The sequence below is a fragment of the Falco naumanni genome, chromosome Z, assembly GCF_017639655.2.
Source record: "Falco naumanni isolate bFalNau1 chromosome Z, bFalNau1.pat, whole genome shotgun sequence".
Lineage (NCBI taxonomy): Eukaryota > Metazoa > Chordata > Aves > Falconiformes > Falconidae > Falco > Falco naumanni.
In genome coordinates this window covers 23963974-23984293 of record NC_054080.1, presented here as the reverse complement: position 1 = coordinate 23984293, position 20320 = coordinate 23963974, and the positions used below count along the sequence as shown (strand labels likewise).

Genomic DNA, 20320 nt, shown 5'->3' with positions numbered 1-20320 from the left:
ATCTGTTCTTTCTCAACATCAGGAAACACTTTTTCACTGTGAGGGTGACTGAGAACTGGCACAGGGAGATGGTAGAGTCTCCACCCTTAGAGATACTCAGAAGCCATCTAGACATGGTCCTGGGTACCTGGCTTTAGGTGGTCCTGCTTGAGGAGCGGGTTGGAGCAGATGATCTCCAGAGATCCCTGCCAACCTCAATGATTCTGTGCTTCTAAGATGCTGAGATACATACTGAAGACTGGGAGCATAGTCATGGGAAGCATTGCAGTTTGTTTTTCTAATTCTGCTAATCTTTCCCTGGACACGGACATTCAAGTAATGTTCCAGCTTCAGTATTTTTGCTACTCTGAAATGTCTTGCATTGACCAGGAGCTGAACCTGAACTGAGAACTTAGAAAGCAGTTGGCCAACTGCCAGATGCCCAGCCAGCTTGGTCTGTCAATCCCCCTCCTCAACGGGATGTGGGGAGACAATAGCATGGTGTCTCTCCCACAGGCTGAAGTTCCTTCAGAATAAGCCTGCTCTACTGAGGCCTCTTCCATAGGCTTCAGGGGAATCTCTTCTCCAGAACCTGGAGCACCTCCCTGTCTCTGTCGTCATTGACCATAGTGTCTGCAGGGCAGTTTCTTCCAAATTTTGCTCACTGCTTTCTCTCACAGTTGCTGTGCAGCATTTTTTCCCTTTCTTAAACGTTACCACAGAGTTCCCACCATTGTGCCTGAGGGGCTCAGCTGTGCCCTGTGGTGGGTCTGTTGGAGCCTCCTCACAGAGGCCACCCTTGCCAGGACCTGGGTACCTGCACCCCATACACACACATCACTAAACCATCCCAGCTAGGGATGGAGCACCAGACTCTTGGTGTGACTTTCTGTTCTTCTCCTAGAAGCCATTTTCAGAGTGTTGGTAGATCATTGTAGCCCAGGCACCAGATAGTTAATTTTCAAACATACCTACAACAGTTCGTTGCGTTTCAGTGTCAAGAGCAGTCTGAGAACAATTGCATTCTTATGATAAAGTGTTTTTTTCGCTCTCATTCTACATTGTAAATATTTGGTAATGGACTTTGTGGGAATCTAATTTGTTTTACTGGATTTTGTTAAGGCTTAGAATATCACTAGAAGGCTGCTTGTTTGTCTGTCTATTTGTTGATTTTTAACCTCTAAATCTCTTAAATTGGTCTAGAAATGAGTTTTGTGTAATACCTCTCAGTATTAATAGAGGATTGATGGAGCTGTCTGTCTTTTGGGAAGCAAATGCAGTGATAGACATTTAACAGAAAGGTAACAGAACAGTGTTATATTACAGAGCCCTAATTGTGAGGTTATGCTGGGCATAGTCATTTGCCAGTGCAAATGTCTGTGCTGCACTACCTTGTGTGAATTGAGGGTGGTTTTGATGGTGGATGTTGTGAATGATTCTGTCATTTTGGTGTGCGTTATGCTACACAGGACATTATTTGGAAGTTTCTAGTTATTATATTTGAAAATAATCTTAACAGCCATCTTGAAAGAATTATGGCCAAAGATCATTATTTAAAGATAAGTAGATTACTTATTCCTAAAATTGTTTTTTTGTTCTCCCCTCCCAGAAAAGGAGCAAATCGGTATCTGACTGTAAGGAAGAAGGATGGATCAGAACGAACACATGCAGTAATGACTTGTTTCTTGGCTCCCAAAACAAAACATAGCATTTGGAGTTTAATTCAGAGATTTCCAGTCACAAGTAAAGAACGAACAGAACTTCTGCCAAAAACAGAGCGAGGAAATGCATTGGCTGTTGATTCTGGTATGTTCAGTGTGTCTTCTGATACGGACTTGTGAATCAACACTGTTTAAAAAAAACCCAAACCACCCACAACCTCCTTTCTTTTCTGTCTCCTCTCCTGTCCCAAACTGACACCTCCCCCTCAAACCCATTAATTTTCTTGACTTTAAATTGTTAATATAGGTTCTTTTAAAACGGGTGTCCTGAGGAACTTAGGCAGTCAGGTTACCCATGTTCCAGTGTCTCCCTTGTGCCAAATTACTTTTGAATCTTTGAGCCAAGTCCAAACAAATTTATTTAGAAGTACGTTTCCGAAGTGTGAGTTCCTACAAGTTCCATGAGGTGAGGTTGAAGAGAGAAGTGTTACCATGACTGCCATATAAGAACACCCTTATGAGAAAATGAGAGACTGGCTCTTCTCCTTATAGAATTCTTGATAAAATGAGAAGGGTTTTTTTTGTTTCATCATCTTCTAAAATAGATTTGGTTCATAAGAGACTGCTATCTAGACTTCCTGATTTCTGGAATATGAAAGAGTTCGCTGGAAGACAAACTTCTGATATATTGTGAATTTTTTAAAGCAATGCTTTTGATAAGGTTATTGCTTTAACAGTTATGAGTGTAAGAGCTATATTTCTGTGCACAAAACTGGGTATAGTGCATAGAAAACATACCAGTATGCTGTGTTTCATTGGATATTTCTGATTTATGAGTTCATTCTTCAAGTGCTTCCTTTGCTAGTTTTCTTTTTCAGTTGTTTAATAGGATTGTTTAATGAACAGGGGGAAACTGTAATATAAATACTGAAAAGCAATTTCTTAGAAATCTAAAGCATAAACCAGGGGTCCTCACACTGTTTAACCAGGGGCCGGCGCGGATGCAGTGGCAGGCAGCCATCTGCGGCTGCTTGGTTCCCCCCCAACCCCCGGCAGGGGTGGGGCGGGGTGTCTGTAAATACCGGGGGCCGGATTGAGGACCCTGGGGGGCCGTATCCAGCCCGCGGGCTGTAGTTTGAGGACCCCTGGCGTAAACTAATGAATAGTGTAAAATTTGTCTTTACTTCCCCAGAATTGTTTTTGGCTTTATTAATCTGTTATCCTGTGTCTGTCTGTGTAAGACAGTGCTTGTAATGTAATGTATTAATCTGATAATCACATTAAACATGTATAATTAAGTTTACAGCAATCTTTTCATTCTTCTGGAAGATAATTATTAAGGAATTCTAGAACAGCAGTTACAATACTGAATTTGAAGTAGTTTCCTCTGAAGACATGCAGGTTCTTTGGCTGCTTGTGCATTACTTTCTAATACATCACACAGTGCTGCATGGGTCCAGGGGTCTAGATAGAGCATGGTTCAATTTGTATGATTTAAGACAAATCTTATGAACTGGAGCATTAGGTTATGTAAGACTGCTGAAAGGTGGTGGCAAAAGACCAGGGAGGATCTGAAAGAAGCCATTTGTATCACAGTAGTTAACTTTTTCTCAGAAGATAGGCTTGTCAGTTTGGAGTAACTTGAGGGTTTAACTGTATAGTGAGGCAAACCGTGGAGGTGTGAAAGTTTAAACATGATACGAAGGTCAAGAAAATACACGAGGCTGCTTTACTTGGTTTTAGTTTCTATTTCTCATCTTGCTCTTCATGACCTTTTTTTGACTTGAGCAATGCACTTAGGGTAGTCTGTTTTTGTTCAAAATACCTAAGAATGTAATAACGCCTTTGAACAAATACTTATTTCAAGCACTGTAACAGGATGGGATAGGTACCATGAATATCTCTTTTAAATGTGTGATGGGTTTGTCACTTGATCTATAAGGATGCATATAAAGTCAGGAATGTTCACTTTTATGTACAATTTTTAGCAATGTTTTAGTGACCACCTTTTGTATCTGTCCAAGTAAATTGTTAACTTCTCTTCACAGAAAATAAAGAAGTGAGCAAGACAAGCGGGCGACTTAACAACGGTATCCCTCAGGTTCCAGTGAAAAGAGGGGAATCAGAGTTTGATTCCTTAAGGCAATCACTACCAGTTTTTGAAAAACAGGAAGAAATTGTCAAAATAATAAAGGAAAATAGAGTTGTTTTGGTTGTAGGAGAGACTGGATCAGGAAAAACTACTCAAGTATGTTTCTTTAATGAAATAAAAAAGATAATAGTATTTATACAAAACTGATGTCGATTTTGTAATATTTCCATAATAATGCATTTCTTTATGCTAGTTTTAAGGCTTTTGTTTTCCTGTATAGTCAAAAGTCTTGTGTTCTAATTGACTTTCTTGCTTTTGAAATACTAAGCCAGCAGATACTTATTAAAAGCATAAAGTTCTGCACAATTTTCTGATAGCAATTTTTCTTTAAAATAATATAAAATATTGAAGGGAAAGTAGTTACGATTTTGTATAGTCCTTTGCCTTCTAAAGATAGTTCTGTTCTTAGTATCTAAAGTAGACTATTACTGAGTTAAAATGATAGATTACCTACAGGTATTTTTTTTACAGATTTTGCTCAAGCAGGGGAGAGAAACTTCAACTTTCTTTTCCTTTTTTTTAAAAAAAACAGATTAAATTTTAAATCAGAAATTTATTTTTGCTGCATTTCTGCCTGTTCAAGTATGTTTGCAATGATAATCCTATTATGAATTGTTTTGCAACCTGTGTAATATTAAGGCGCACTTAAATTGTTTCACCATGATAAAAAAATCTATGACTTTATCAAAATACAAATTAAATTTAAACTACTTCTTTACAGATCCCTCAGTTCATTCTGGATGATTGTTACAAAAATGGAACTCCCTGTCGTATATTTTGCACTCAGCCAAGACGTTTGGCAGCTATTGCTGTGGCTGAAAGAGTGGCAGCAGAAAGAAGAGAAAAGATTGGCCAGACAGTTGGTTATCAGATCCGATTAGAAAGCAGGTACTAATGATATTTCTTAAAGTCATTTGGTCTTGTGTTGGTATCTTCTATCTTGTGTACTTTTAAACTACAGTGTATTTGGGATACAGCACAGTAAAAGCTCAGTATGTGATGTATAGGTAGGATATGTTGTTTCAGGTAATGGAATATTTAAGAGTGAAAAGGACAGTTTCCCTGCTGTATTTTGCAGTTTCATGTAGTAAGTTGTCTTACATACATGAATTGCAGGTACTGTCTCTTGATTTCTTCTTGAGGGTGTGTGTTTGTGGTGTGGAATTCGTTGTCTTATTTTCAGATCAAGTCTACACTTTCTTTTTTTCCCCTCCCTATTTTAACATGTGTAAATCTAGAAGTTCTGCAAGTTTTGAGGATAGGTAGGAAGACCAGCATGCTGTAACAAATGCTATATCATGATTGTTGATAAGGGACAGAGAAGTTAAAAAAGCAAAATTTGAAAGTAAAGTATGTTGAATATTATACTCTGTTTCAACTTTTATGTTTAATAGTTGAAGTGGTACAGATGTAGGGATTTTGGGGTCACCTGAGGTCTTTGTTCCTAAACCAGAACAGGAGTGAATTAAAGTCTGAAGATTGTGTGCAATTTCTAGATTCTTTGAACTGTGCAGACAGTGGTATTTCCAGGAATGGTCAACAGACGGGATGTGGGTGAAGATGGCAAAGGGTATACCTGATTATGTTGCTTATGTGGATGAACATACCACATAGCTAATGAGAATGAATGCACTTGAACAGCAAAGCCAAATGAAAGAATTTGAATATGTGTACAGAAGCTCACAAGACTATTAAGGTACTAAAAGAGCTAGTAAAGATGAATTACAAATAAGGTGGGTGATTAATGTGTGGAAGTATTAAGCTGGCTGAAGAAGAGCAAAATATAGGGCAGATCAAAATGGAGGGATTACTGGAAGCAGTGCAGAAAATCCTGCTTAAGAAGAATCAGTAGATTCACTCAAGAGAAAGACCAAAATGCAGAGATGGTAGTATTTCCAACTCGGCAAAAAAGGATGTGGGGTGAAGGTGTTTAAAGTAACACAGGAGTCTTAATTTTTTGTTTTATTAACTATTAGACAGCAATGATGATTTCTAAAAGGCTGCTGAAGAAGAGAGATGAGTAAAATAAAGCGTTTCTATCTTGGATGTGTTCCTTGAATTTAATATGTAGGAGGATTTTTGGACGGAGGAATGAATTCCAAACTTGGAAGGAAATATGTGTATGTATGATAACTAGTGAGCTCATGTCTTCCAGAAAAGAACTGCAGAATATAGTACGAAGGAACTTTACCACACTTAAGGTGGCAGTGCTGGAGATAGTAGTGGCAATTGCTGTTTTTCCTTGTGTAGCCAATTCTGCCACAACTACTATAATAGTAACTTTTAAAGACTTTGTGGTTACTGAAAACTTAAAGCATTTGAAAAAGGTGAGCCAATTACTTTGGCTGTATACTGTATTGGGTTTGTATGGTGAGGTTTTGGTAGCAGGGGGGCTACAGGGATGGCTTCTGTGAGAAGCTTCTAAAATCTTCTGCTGTGTCCGATGGAGCCAATGCCAGCCAGCTCCAAGATGGACCCACCGCTGGTCAAGGTTGAGCCCATCCGTGATGGTGGTAGCACCTCTGGGATAGCATATTAAGAAGGGGCAAAAAAATCCTGCGCAACAATGACTGTAGTCAGAGAGAGGAGTGAGACTCTGTGGGCGGAACAGCCCTGCAGCCCCCCAGGCCAGCGCCGCAGGAGGGGCAGGGGGGGCTCCAGGGGCCGCAGCAGAGATTCCCCCCAGCCCGTGGTGAAGCCCACGGTGAGGCAGGCTGTGCCCTCAGCCCATGGAGGCACATGGTGGGGCAGGTACCCACCTGCAGCCCATGGAGGCCCATGGTGGAGCAGATACCACCTGCAGCCCATGGAGGATCCCACACCAGAGCAGGTGGATGCCCAAAGGAGGCTGTGACCCGTGGGAAGCCCGTGCTGGAACAGGACTCCTGGCAGGAGTTGTGGCCCTGTGGAGAGAGGAGCCCGCGCTGGAGCAGGTTTGCTAGCAGGACCTGTGACCCTGTGGGGGACCCACACTGGAGCTGCCTGTTCCTGAAGGGCCATGGAAGGGACCCACGCTGGAATAGTGAGTGAAGAACTGCAGGCTGTGGGAAGGACCTATGTTCATGGAAGCCTGTCTCCCTTGGTGGGGACCCCATGCTGGAGCCAGGGAAGAGCATGAGAAGTCCCGCTCCTGAGGAGGAAGGAGCAGCAGAAACAACATGTGATGGACTGACTGCGATCTTCATTCCCTGTCCCCCTGTACTGCTGGAGGGGAGGAGGTAGACAATTCAAGAGTAAAATTAAGCCCAGATGGAAGAGAGGGATGGAGGTGTTTTGAGATTTGGTTTTATTTCTCATTATCCTACTCTGATTTGATTGGTGGTAAATTAAACTAAGTTCCCCAAGTCTGTTTTGTCCATGACAGTAATTGGTGGGTGATCTTTCCCTGTCCTTATCTTCACCCACAAGCCTTTTGTTATATTTTCTCTCCCCTGTCCAGCTGAGGAGGGGGATGATAAAGCGACTCAGTGGGCACCTGACGTCCAGCCACCATCAATGTACCACATACAGGCAAATGCTAAGACTGTATTGAAGCATGTACTGAAGATTTGTTTTTCCAAAGGCACACACACTGAATTTTCCAGTAAATTAAACAATGTGGAGAGGTTCTCAAGGTTCTGTTTCACTTGCTTATTTATTTATAGAAATTTGAATCTCACTTTGTTAATTAATCCATTGTCTGAAATTTTGGACCATAAGCACTAAAATTGCTTAGAACCTCTCTGGGATTTGGCATAGTTTAAAAACAAGTAGTATGCATGGTGAGAGAACTGTAATTCCACTTCTGGTGAGTAGCTGTTTAGTCCTTAAATTTTCAGTTAACAGTGGAAAGTTAGCAGCATTTAAATGGTGCAAAAAACTGAATTACCTTGGTGAACTGTTTAATAGGGTTTCTCCGAAGACGCTGTTAACATTTTGCACGAATGGCATACTACTTCGCACGCTAATGGCAGGAGACAGCACTCTATCAACTGTGACACATGTTATTGTGGTAAGAATCCTGTTGTATTTCATGTGAGATGGAATAGCGTACATTACTTGTTAATTGGAAGATGAGATCTTAATTTTGTTTATTAATTTTCTGAGCATTTAAGGTCCTTCTGTTTGGCTAGCATTTGAATTAACATTAAAGACTTACTGAGTATTTATTGTAGTTTGTATGGTTTTGGTTTTGTTTTTTTTCTTGTAAAAGTATCTTATTTTAGGCTCATGCCAATAATTAATTTTGGAATCATGATGCATTTATGGAGGACAGAGCTGTAAATTTTCCCAGACCTCCTCTGTCAGAAAGCCTTAGGAAGGCTTATGTAGATATGACTTAATGTGAGTGTCAGAATTCCTGGTATCATTACTTCTTTTAGCAATACCAGCTTTGCAGTCTGTTTGCCAAAAAAATTTTCAAGATAATGAGTAGTCTAATTTTCAGCAAATTATTTAAGTGTGTTCATTTATGATTATGTGAATATTCTTATGGTAGAGTTTGATAAGTCAGTAGAACCGGAATGTTTACCACAAGATAAATTTCTCCACTGCTGAAGACAGAGAGATTAATTATTATTTTAGGTGCCTACGTGTTTGTAAAAATGGAAAAAAGTGTGAGAATGATTTGCACATTCTTGACTTCAGCCTAAAAATGTATTTGGATCCCTGCTTTATAAGTTCGTAATATAAAACAAAACAGAAGAACACACTAACAAAGGTGATTAATTAATCATGTGCCTTAATTGATTATAAGCTTTGTGCACAACTTAATGGATCTAAGCAATCTAACTTTTTTCTGATTACATGGTATTGTACATATCTTTAAGTGTTGGTCAGTTGTGAAGTGAGAATTTATTAAAATAAGATTTGTAGGATTTGCGGTTTGTGTCATTATCTTGAAAATGAGGTTCAAATATAAGAACTAGAGAAGTTTCAGAAGTTCACTTTTAACCTCTAAAATCAAGGTATATGTAGCTTGTGCATTACCAGTGCGATCCACTTGGATAACTTTGTAAAATTTTTGAAGTATTTTTTTACTTTTGGATAGTTTGTGGGGTTTTTTTTAAACCCTTACTTAAACTAGACTTACAATTATAATGTACCTGTAATATACTAGCAAATTATATATTTTAGTGTTTAAAAAAGTATATAATTGTGAAAAGTTACGAGCTTAGATCTGTGATATTTGTCTGTTGTTCTCCACCCCCCCCCCTTTTCTTTTTTTGCTATAGGATGAAGTGCATGAGAGGGATAGGTTCAGTGACTTCTTGTTAATAAAACTAAGAGATGTGTTGCAAAACCAGACTAATTTAAGACTAATTATTTCTAGTGCTGCTCTAGATGCAGATCTCTTTATTAGATATTTTGGAAGTTGCCCCGTAATACACAGTAAGTGTTTATGTAAACTCCTAAATCTGACTATACCTGCCCTAGGACTTACAGATCTTGTTAAACTGTAGGAAACCATTCTGAGTATGAAGAAACAGGATAAATACACTGAGAGTTACAACAGTGTTTGTTAATTTTTGTCGTTTCCTAACTATTTGCACCTTGTTCAGAGTGAAGTGTTTTTGTCACAGGGAGTTCTGTAAGTGCAGGGATGTCCTGGCCCCTGCCATGTTCAATTCAAGAAGCAGGAAAAGGTTCGTAAAGTGCTGATCTCCATGGGGATACTGACCCTAGGATCTACAAGAGTGTGATATATATTAATTCATTTCAGTAGATTCTAGTTCTTCAGGTGTCACAGAGGTTGCTACTGGTTACTATATGAAACACAGATAATTGTACCTCATTATTTCAGGAATACAGTCTTAGGCAAATTGGGTTTGCATGTTTAAATCACATGATTCTTTATTTTAAATGAAATTATTAGCTGGTCATCTCAGTAACCACTGAGAAAAGAAATGACAGTTTATGTTCAGACTCAGTAGTCGCAGTTAGATTACATTCAAATGGAAATAAAAGTTATCATTATTGCTGTTTTAATTTCATTTGACTGATCTTTAGTAGAGGTAAAACATAGGTGTGTGGGAGATGCTTTTCAGGTCACCCTCCTGGCTGCTTGCAAGTTTTCTGCATGGGTGACCTCCTCTGGTACCTTGTAGTCCTCTTCCTTTTTCAGCAATGATATCTAAGTAAAGGTGTTTTGAAACAAAGCTTTTAACAGAAACGCTTTCTTTTCAAAATGATCAGGTAGACTGTCTGCATGTCAACATTTTTTTTTTTTTTTAATAAAACTGAGCAGTCCTGTGGCATGAGTAGATCACTTTCGCTATAGTCTTTCCTACAAATCATTGTTTTATTTCAGTGGATGTTCCTGAAAAAGAGTTTTTTTGCAGATAAAAGTGTTGCAGTTTATTCTTTCTGAAGAAGAGAGAAGTCCTAGGTGATTTAAACTCAGCTATGGCAAATGTCAGCTAAGGGCCTAGAAATTAAAATCTAGAGATTTTAATTCCTCCTGTGGAAAAGGATCCTTTAATGTCCATAAATAAGGTCTAGAATAGTGTGATATTGAAAAGCAAACCAGGGTAAATTACTAAGAGATAAATTAGCCTTTAGAATGCTTCATTTATCAGGAAACATTCGGTAAAGAGAGACAAATTTGGCTGAAGTGGTTAAGGAATTTGAGAGAAGTCCATCTTCTCATACACTTCTCATGAGAACACGTAGAGTACAAAGGTGGCAATCTTTTTGTGGGATCTGCTAGTAAAGCTATATTAGTTGCTGTTAGGTTTTGTAATTCAGGTGGCAATCTTACACAGTGAATTCTTTTTTGTAACCCTAAACAAAAATGGCTATTTTCTGTTTCCCATTTTGATAAAATTGTAATCAATAAATGTCAATCTTACGAGCATCTCTTGCTATATCACTTAATACAATTGAAGAGGTTAATGAGAAGCAAGGTACCCAGCTGGCATTTCCCTTTTGAAATGTTGTGGCCTGGTAATTTTAAAGAAAATAAACTCCAGTGAAGATACTCTTCCAAGACTTTTCAAGCAAAGTAATAATTCCTTAAATCAGGCCCTAGTATGTTTTAATTAACTTTCTGTCTATAAAGGTGCTTTTTAAAAATTAAGATTATAAATGAAGCTAGGGAATAGCTAATATTTTATGAATTATTTATACTTTCAGTACAAGGAAGACCTTTTGAAGTTAAAGAGATGTTTTTGGAGGATATTTTAAGAAGCACTGGGTATACAAGCAAAGAGATGGTGAAGTACAAAAACCAGAAGCAGCAAGGTTAGTGGACTTCTTAGTTGTTAGGGTTGGCAATGACCGTCATTGATTGATTGAACAACTAAATAGGATGGTTCTCTGTTGAAATTCCCAAGTCAGAGTATTAACCGGACATGGTTAGATGACAGCAGCTATCTTTAAGCTCTCGATGCTTACATTCTTGAGGTAGATTATGTAACTTAAAAAAAATATTTTCACTTTCTTTCAATCATTGCATTCTTTTTGCTTTCAATTGATAAATGTTACATTCCACAGAACTGGGGCCTTTGCCCACATAAAAACTGTAGAAGCAGAAGATATTATATACTGACTTCCGGGTGCAAATTAAATTGCAGCCATTAAAGAAGGCAAAATTTTGTACATCTTGCACAGAAGTGATTCCTATTAGTAACATTTTTTGCTGTGCTCTTCAAACAAGGATATATTTAATACATACAGCTCAAAAGCATTAACACACTTGAACTTAAAGTAGTTGTTTTTCAATTAAGTAGATATATTATTTGAGAAGGTTTCCTGACAACTGAAAGTAATGGTCCTAGTGTGTACTTAAAAAAAAAAAAAGGGTGTGGGAGGGGCAAAACCAAAGCTGTAACATACAATCCTAACTCTTAGTGCTCAGTTCTGATCACTGTGGATAGAAGAGTTCAGTTAAGCCTCTGGTGTCTTCTACTGTTTATTCTACCTGTACACATAAGTTAGTTGTTACATGCAGGAGCTATAGCACTTTTCTTCGGTATTTCACTTCTGGAGGAAGACCTAGACTGGGAAATGTACAGAACACACTTACTTAGGAATCTTATTTGAATGCGGTAGGTTGGAATACTGGAGACTTACGGGGTTAAGCACCCAAATGGTGTTTTTTACCTTGTTCATAGAGCAGGCATTTGCTGTGTTGCACTCTGGGTGCCCTTAATCATGGAATTTATATTGGGTGGTAACAGCATTCCAGACTAAATAGAAGAGATTGAATAGGTAAAACTTTGGGACTTGATACAGCTATTTTTTGTAACTGAAAATGTTGAATAATTAAGACAACTGTAAAAATTTTTTTGGAAATACTTTATGCATTCTAGAAGAAAAACAGCAAAGTGCTCTTACTGAGTGGTGTTCTGCTCAAGAAAATAACAGCAAAATGGAATCTCAGACACAAAGATCTGTCCCAAGTGCAACTAAAGACTGTAATCTGTTGGCTGATGGTAGTGACACAGTATTTAATCAACTGGTAAGTTTTTCCTTTTGTTGGAAAGGATGTTTAAATCTGTGTTATATTGTTACTACCCATTTAAAAACTGTTTCTGAAGATATTACCGCTATAGTTTCTAGAAGCATATTAATGTTTTTTTTTTTTTATTAGCATGAACTACCTTAGCTAAAGTGTGTTTTTCAGTTATGATGGTTGTACATAACTTGTTTAGCTGAAATGGCTAGACTTGTCATTTAAAGTAATTGCATATGACACAGTAAATGCTTTAACTGGTACCTGAATGCTGTATTTCTGCTTGTTACTTGGAAAACTAACCGTTCAAATTCTTTGTGTCTAATATATGAGAATAAAGACAACCCTTGGAAGAGATTAATCTTTCAGTACTGTGTTTTCTCTTCAGACTGAAAAAGATGCGAATTGCCTTGACCCGTGGCTAATAAAAGAAATGGATTCTTGTCTCTCTGACATCTGGTTGCATAAAGATATTGATTCCTTTGCTCAGGTGTTCCATCTCATTTTAGCTGAAAATGTCAGCGGTAAGCTTTTATCTTACTGCCTCAGAAAAAAACAACCACAAAATGACTTGAATTTCTGTGGCTACTTTATCTCCAGTTTTAGATATTATCTTTGAATTCTGATGCCTATTGAAAAAATGAATAGGGTTAGCAGATAATGGGTTTTGTAGTTACTTCTTGCTCTACTTGTTCTGAAGTATTGACAGATAATTGTGTTTCAATAATAGTATTAAATTCACATGAACTGAGTGGTGGGATGATGTGAGGAAACAAATTCACTCAGGGCTGGATTTTGGAAGTCATATACTACATTTATATGAAAAAAATAATTATTTTTGTAGTGGGTTTGCTGATGTTTTTGTACTTCTTAGTTGATTATAGGCACAGTGAAACAAGTGCTACTCCACTGATGATTGCTTCAGGGAGAGGCTTTCTGAGTCAAGTGGAACAACTGATCAGCATGGGAGCAAGTATCCACTGCAAATCATCCAATGGCTGGTAAAACCAAACAGATAAGCTGAAGGATGGATTTATTTGCCAATACACAAATGATAAATTTCTGTAACATGTAAACCGATTTGCTAACCTATCAGACTACCGTAAAGCACTAATAGGTTTTGACAGTCCAAGAAATTTATAACTTCCGTTTCTTACATTGTTTTCTCTAAATTCTAAATCGAATTCTTAAACAGTGTTGAATATAGGATATACACTCTTAGTTTCAATAAGTCTGATTTAACAGAATGATTAGAAGAAGAATTGGAATCTTTCACGCTGCGTTGATTGAATTAGACCCAAAATGTTTGGTGATTCTTATTTTGAGTAACCTATATATATATTGGATTTAAAAATGGTGTATTAGACATGCAAATATCTTTGCTGTGTTAATACCTGTAAATATGTTGTGTCATGAAAAAATATTCGTGAATCTGTAAAAACTCAGATTTTTGTGGCCATGAATTGTGTATTCATGTGAACAGGACTATTATAAATAATTGTAATATGGAAAAAAAAGAAATAGTGTTCCAGGGGTCTGATATTTGGTACTACCACTTGAAAAACTTTGGGAGGAATGCAGTTTAAAAGGAGAAGAGTGTGAACTGCATTGTGAGGAGGGCAACTTCTGTAAGATATCAAAACCCCCAACATTTTCACAGATTTTGGAGAAAAATGTCTGGGGTGTGATTTCTTGGGCTGATTTAAAGGAGCTAGTAAATCATGCTTATCTTTGCACATCGGTGTGCGGTTTGTGGAGGAATGGCACATTCTTCCTCCTCATTTCCTTCTGCATGTTACTTCTGTGTAAAACTGGGATTCTTTCTTTGGTAAAGAATTGCAGTTACCTAAAAATCATATAGGTGTTACACCTGTTTAAGCACTTTAATATGGGAAGTTACAGTTTCAGCCATAACAGCACTGATTAAACAGTGCCAAAATCGATAGAAATGTGCAGTCAGCTGTCTCCTCTTATAATGTATTATTCATATGTATCTTTTGAAGTGAGAAATTAATAAGGATTTTTATGCAACTGTTTCAGGATGGCTTTGGACTGGGCTAAGCGCTTTGGACAGACAGAGGTTATTGACCTGTTGGAGTCCTATAGGTAGGCTATAACAACACTGCAGAAACAGTTGTTTAACATGGTGAAGGGAAAACTATGTTTTGTCATTTTTTAATCAGAACAGTTTTTAGCTTTTTTTGCTTTAAAATCTGGCCTAAATAGCAAGTTTTATTTGAGAATAAGAATATTTTGAAAACCTAGTCATTTTAAAAAAAGTTGGTATTCAGTATCATAGTGATTACAGAACTCCTAGCATAAATATAGTTCTGGTGGTGCAGGACTTCTTTTATATTATTAGCATTTCTCCTCTTGATATGGGCATTTCTATCATGATTATAAATCTAGGCAGGATGTGATTATAGTAACTTAAATAGATATGCAGAGGAGACGATGATTTTATACCATGTACCATTTTAATTTCAGATGCTTATTTTAGAAATAAATCTGTTTTGTATTTTTATCTGTATATTATTGATACATGGTAGCCATATTAAAGAAACTTTATATGAGCAACTGTTGTGGTTTAACCCCAGCTGGCAACTAAATACCACGCAGCTGCTTGCTCACCCACCCACATACCCACTCCAACCCCTGCCTGCCCCTGGTGGGAAGGGGAGGAGAATCAGAAAAAGGTAAAACTCATGGGTTGAGATAAGAACAGTTTAATAATTGAAATAAAGTAAAACATAATAATGACAATGACAATAGTAGTGAAAAGGGGAGAGGGGGAGAGAGAGGAATAAAACCCAAGAAAAAAGCCCAGGTGATGCACAATACAATTGCTCACCACTTCTTGACGGATGCCCAGCCAGTCCCCTAACAGTGATACCCTCTTCCATGCCAGAGAAGAAAATTAACTCTATCCTGGGCAAAACCAGGACAGTAACATGTATACTATGCCATTCAACTTGTTTTTTGACTAACTTAAATTATCATAGTTTAGTTACAGTTTTGTAGAGATACACTTTATTGTAATTTCTCTTAGAGTAGTTTCTGTTAGTGTAGTACCTGCTTAACTCTTATGGTAGGGAAGTTTTTGGAAATTATTTCTTAAATATTTTTCCTTTAACGGATAAACAAACCGTGTCTTTATACTTCAAGTTCTGCAACATTTGCTTATGGTTGTGTTTCAATAAAGTATAATCAAAGTAGAGTTAATGCTAATATTTGAAGTTGCATACGTTGCTGGACGAACACTTAAATCAGTGGACAGTAATAGTATTGTGGAGGTGCTGTTGTGCTACACTTTAAAATTCGAGACGAGTAGTCTCAGTAGTCTTGGTCTGAATTTGAACTGATGGCTGAATGCAGACCTGAAGCAAACAGCCCTGACTCTGGCCTGTGTATTTGTATATTTTAGTGCTTCAGTGGAATTTGGAAATATGGATGAAAGTTCCCTGGTCCAAACAAGTGGTAATGACCTTAGTGCAGAGGACAGAGAACTGTTGAAAGCTTATCATCACAGTTTTGACAATGAAAAAGTGGATCTGGACCTGATTATGCACTTACTTTATAACATCTGTCATAGTTGTGATGTGGGTAGGTATATACACACACTCCCAATAAATTGCTGTGGATCAAGCTTCTGATGGATTGTGCTCTTTTTGCAGTAATACTAAATAGGTAAAATCTTCCAAGCGGTAGCATACACAGTGCTGACATGTATTTGAAGTGATTTTTCTGTTTAAATCTGCAAACCAACTTCTTTTTTAGGAGCTATTTTAATATTCCTTCCTGGATATGATGAGATAGTTAGCCTGAAGGACCGTATTCTTTTTGACGACAAGAGATTTGCTGATAATGCTCACAGGTAAAACCTATAATTTTTATGGTTGTCTTGAGTTTTTATTGTTTCTTTTAAAGATCCTTAAAATGTGCTCTTTGTCTTGCATTAGATACCAAGTTTTCATGCTTCATTCAAATATGCAGACTTTGGATCAGAAGAAGGTGCTTAAAAGTCCACCTGCTGGCGTCCGCAAAATAGCAAGTATCAGAGGACTTCATCAGATGTTATATTGATCTATTTTGTCTTTGCTTTTACAGTTACTATAGTTTGGTTTTGTGGTTTTGTTTCTGTTTTTTGTTTGTTTGTTTTTTCAAATTGCAGATTCTTTCTACTAATATTGCAGAAACCAGCATAACAGTCAATGATGTTGTATACGTTATTGACTCAGGCAAGATGAAAGAGGTATGATTGGCTTAAACTTTCTTTGGGAAGTAAACTTCCTAGTGTTGTTTTAAAATACATAATACGAACATTTTTGAGAACAGTTTTTTTGTAGTGGGCTGAGAGCTAGTGCATGACAAACAACAAAACTCACTGAGAAGTTTTGACACCCGTTTGTTTTATGACAAATACTGTAAATAGCTAGCTGTTTAAAAACCCTGTAAAAGTTATTGCAGGCTGATATATTGATATATCTATTTTTTAAAAATGAAGTTATTATTTCTGTTGATTTTTAAAACAAGCTCATCAGTTTAGACCACCATGTTCCTGAGAGAGCACTGGGAGTTTCCTTCATCCTACTATTGTATCTATCCCAAGTCTAATCTATTAAGTTTTTAAGCATTGTTTTTGATGTGTTGAATGCCTGTTCCCTAATTACTTATTCAAGGAAAGTGCGATAACATAATGAGGCAGTTTAAGACCTACTGTATGGCTTGGAAAACAAAATTAGATTTCATAGGAGATAAATTTCTGAATTTCTCATGATAATACAATTTTTTTGTCATTTTATATCAAATGTAGGAAAATGAGGACATAATTTCCAAGTGAGACAGAGGAAAACTTTATTAAATATAATAACATATTTTTGCTTGGTTTGTGATACCACAAAACACACTCCATAACTTTTATTGACTTACAATTACTTCTTGACTAGAAAACTTTAATTAAGAAAACTAGCACAAAGATATGGCAAAGAAGGTAGCATAAATTCACTTGAAACTAAGTACTTTAGAATATAACTTTGTGCCAGAAGCTGCTGTTGCTTGGTTATTTTTTTTTTAGAGAACTTCTGTTGATGATCTAAATCATCAGTAGCTTTTATTTCATGTACCCTATTCAATCTTTTTATGTTCCTTGCTTTGCTTTTGTAGAAGTCTTTTGATGCACTGAGTTCTGTTACAATGCTAAAAATGGTGTGGATTTCAAAAGCCAGTGCTATCCAGAGAAGGGGCAGGTAATGAATGCTTCATACTGAATTTTATTTTGCAAATATCCACTATCCTGTACGTTAAGGATTAAGCACACAATGTAATAGCAGCCACACTGAGTAATGTTACTAGTCTAGTCCAGTGTCGTGTTGGACAGTGGCCAATACTAATTCTTTGCAGAAGAGTAAGGGTCAGCATGTATTTCCTTGGAGTCATTTCCCAACTTGTAGTAAAGTGACACTTAGGATTTTCCCAAAGCTTACATTAGGTCTAGGTTGTTTTCTCCCCATGAACTTGTTCTCCTTCTTCTTTCTCCCATGTAGCATCAGCAGCCACAGTGTCCGATAAAGTGTTTCACAACTTAATCTGTGGGCAAAGGGCTGCCTATTGCTAGTTTTTAATTGATGCCCCTTCATAGCTATCATAGAAGAGACATTGAGCAGTGATTACTTATTCACCTTCTCCAAATTATTCATGACTTAGCAGGCCTTTATCATATTATTCCCAACACCGGGTGAGGGCTAAAAGGTTATGTAGCCACAAATGCCTGTGTTTGGTGATATGATACTGGCTTTAACCTGCCAGTTTGAGTGTTGGTGTGAGCATTTGCTGTCTCTGTCCCCTCACTCACAGGCTGTTTGGTCTTCGTTCTGCCTTTTACTTATAGAGCAGCTTTCAACTGTTTGGGGGATGTGAAGAGGAAGAGAAACAAAGTTTATTACTTATGGTCCTTATGGCAAAGGACAGTTGAGATTTGGATTGATCTTAGGTTAGCAAAACCCCCACATCACTTTATTTTTAGACAGGCCTTATTTTTGTTTCTCCAGATCTTTCAGTATTGGGATAAAATTATAATAACAAATTTCTGTACTATCAAAAGCAATCCATGTACTGGAAAACTCTGACCTTATGTATGAGACCTACACTTAATGACAAAATTATCTTTTTCTTAGACATGCTTCTGTATTTCTGTTGTAAGTTTGTGTGTGTGTATTGGTTTGTTTATTTAGTTATTTTTAGAAAGGTATTCTGATTTTCAACAACTTACCATATTTTGTGTTCAAGGGCTGGACGCTGTAAACCTGGAGTCTGTTTTCGTCTCTTCAGCAGGCTTCGATTTCAGAATATGTTGGAATATCAGACTCCAGAACTTCTAAGAATGCCACTTCAGGTGCATGTTCAGTTAGAAATTGTAACTTTAAAAAAAAAGTATTATCATCAAACCATACTATTTACTCAAAAAAAAGCTTTTGTTTTTGTTTTTTATTTTTTCCTCCTGTCTTAATCTTTTTTTGCTTTTAAAATTGCAGGAGCTTTGTTTACACACAAAACTTCTGGCTCCGGTTAATTGTCCAATTGTTGACTTTCTTATGAAAGCTCCTGATCCTCCACCAGCTTTAATTGTGAGAAACGCTGTGCAAATGCTTAAGGTCAGCAGAGGAATAGAATTAGATGGGAATTGTATTTGTTTTTACATTTGTGGTGTGGCAACATACGGAGTTTTATTTGTACTGAGACTGTTTATTTACTTAAGATGCTTTGACTTTTTGTGTCTTGTCTATTCTCATTTTGTGTGTGTGTATGTATTTTTCCGTGTTAAGGGAAGAAAGTGCTTAAAAATCTCGTCTCAAACTGTTAAGAGTTCAACTTGCTTTTTGAGTGTTTAGGACCAAGTGTAGTTAATGTCCAATATTCACATCCTTCTTGCTTTTATTGTAAATTATTTCTGTCCACTTCCCTGCCCTCCTGCCTCTTTTTTTTTTTTTTTTTTTTTTTTTTTTAAATAGACAATAGATGCCATGGACCCTTGGGAAGATCTTACTGAACTTGGTTATCATCTCACTGATTTACCAGTGGAGCCACACCTTGGTAAAATGGTGTTGTGTGCTGTTGTTTTGAAGTGCCTGGATCCTATTCTTACTATTGCTTGCAGTCTTGCATATCGAGACCCTTTTGTCCTACCTACACTGGCCTCTCAAAAGCGTGCAGCCATGCTGTGTAGAAAACGTTTTGCTGCAGGAACATTTAGTGACCATATGGCGCTTCTCAGGGCTTTCCAGGTACTATTTCGTCTTCAAAAAGAGTACTAATCACAATAGATCACATGCCAAACTAAATGATGGACCAATCAAGTTAGTTGTATAATGATAAAGTTTCTTCTTTAAGGACATAATTTTTGTCTAGTGGTTTCCTGTATATTGGACTCATAAATCTGTGAAGGAACACTTTTTGTCATATTTTTTATTCATATTTGCAAACCTGGTTAAATTCTGAATGTTCTTTATAAAGGTGCCACTTTATATCCTGCTACACCGATAACTTAAAATCATGATCTTTGTAATAACTTAATATAATGATCTTATAATAACATAATGATCACTGTGCTGATTTAGGGAATGGGTAAAGAGAATCTAGTACGTAACCAGGAAAAAAATAATCTAGTTTGATACATTTCTTTCAGAATGGTTTCTGCTTTTGTTCTGTTGATGTAAATGCCATTTTTAAAAAAAATGCATTTCTTTATATTAGCTAATCAAATTAATAGGCAAATGTAAACCAATGTTCTTTACAGGCGTGGCAGAAGGCGCGCAGTGGTGGCTGGGAGAAAGCCTTCTGTGAAAAGAACTTTCTGTCTGAAGCCACGATGGAAATCATCATAGGAATGAGAACACAGTTGCTTGGCCAGCTTAGAGCCTCAGGTAGATTGCTTGGAAAAGATTTTACATAGTTTTGGAATCAAGTGTATACCTAGTATAAGTGTATACAAATTGTAACAAGAATAGTGTTCACTGGTGTCATTTTCATGCCTTGATTTGACATCGACCGGTACACATTTATGCTGGGCATGGTGCAGATGCTGGAGTGAGGAAGGTT

At 37.1% G+C, this 20320-nt stretch overlaps 1 protein-coding gene across 1 annotated transcript in view; it reads left to right on the top strand.

Annotated features, from left to right (window-relative positions):
• YTHDC2 (YTH domain containing 2) overlaps positions 1–20320 on the top strand; it is a 39625-nt gene that overhangs the window by 7860 nt on the left and 11445 nt on the right. Inside the window, exons 3-21 of the mRNA XM_040579547.1 lie at positions 1589–1785; positions 3689–3888; positions 4514–4680; positions 7681–7783; positions 9006–9162; positions 10906–11013; positions 12084–12232; positions 12615–12750; positions 13101–13227; positions 14267–14332; positions 15651–15829; positions 16004–16100; positions 16186–16273; positions 16398–16478; positions 17390–17472; positions 18512–18617; positions 18757–18876; positions 19234–19506; positions 20019–20145. Of these exons, the coding sequence (XP_040435481.1) occupies positions 1589–1785; positions 3689–3888; positions 4514–4680; positions 7681–7783; positions 9006–9162; positions 10906–11013; positions 12084–12232; positions 12615–12750; positions 13101–13227; positions 14267–14332; positions 15651–15829; positions 16004–16100; positions 16186–16273; positions 16398–16478; positions 17390–17472; positions 18512–18617; positions 18757–18876; positions 19234–19506; positions 20019–20145 (2564 nt within the window). The remainder of the gene's footprint in view (positions 1–1588; positions 1786–3688; positions 3889–4513; positions 4681–7680; positions 7784–9005; positions 9163–10905; positions 11014–12083; positions 12233–12614; positions 12751–13100; positions 13228–14266; positions 14333–15650; positions 15830–16003; positions 16101–16185; positions 16274–16397; positions 16479–17389; positions 17473–18511; positions 18618–18756; positions 18877–19233; positions 19507–20018; positions 20146–20320) is intronic.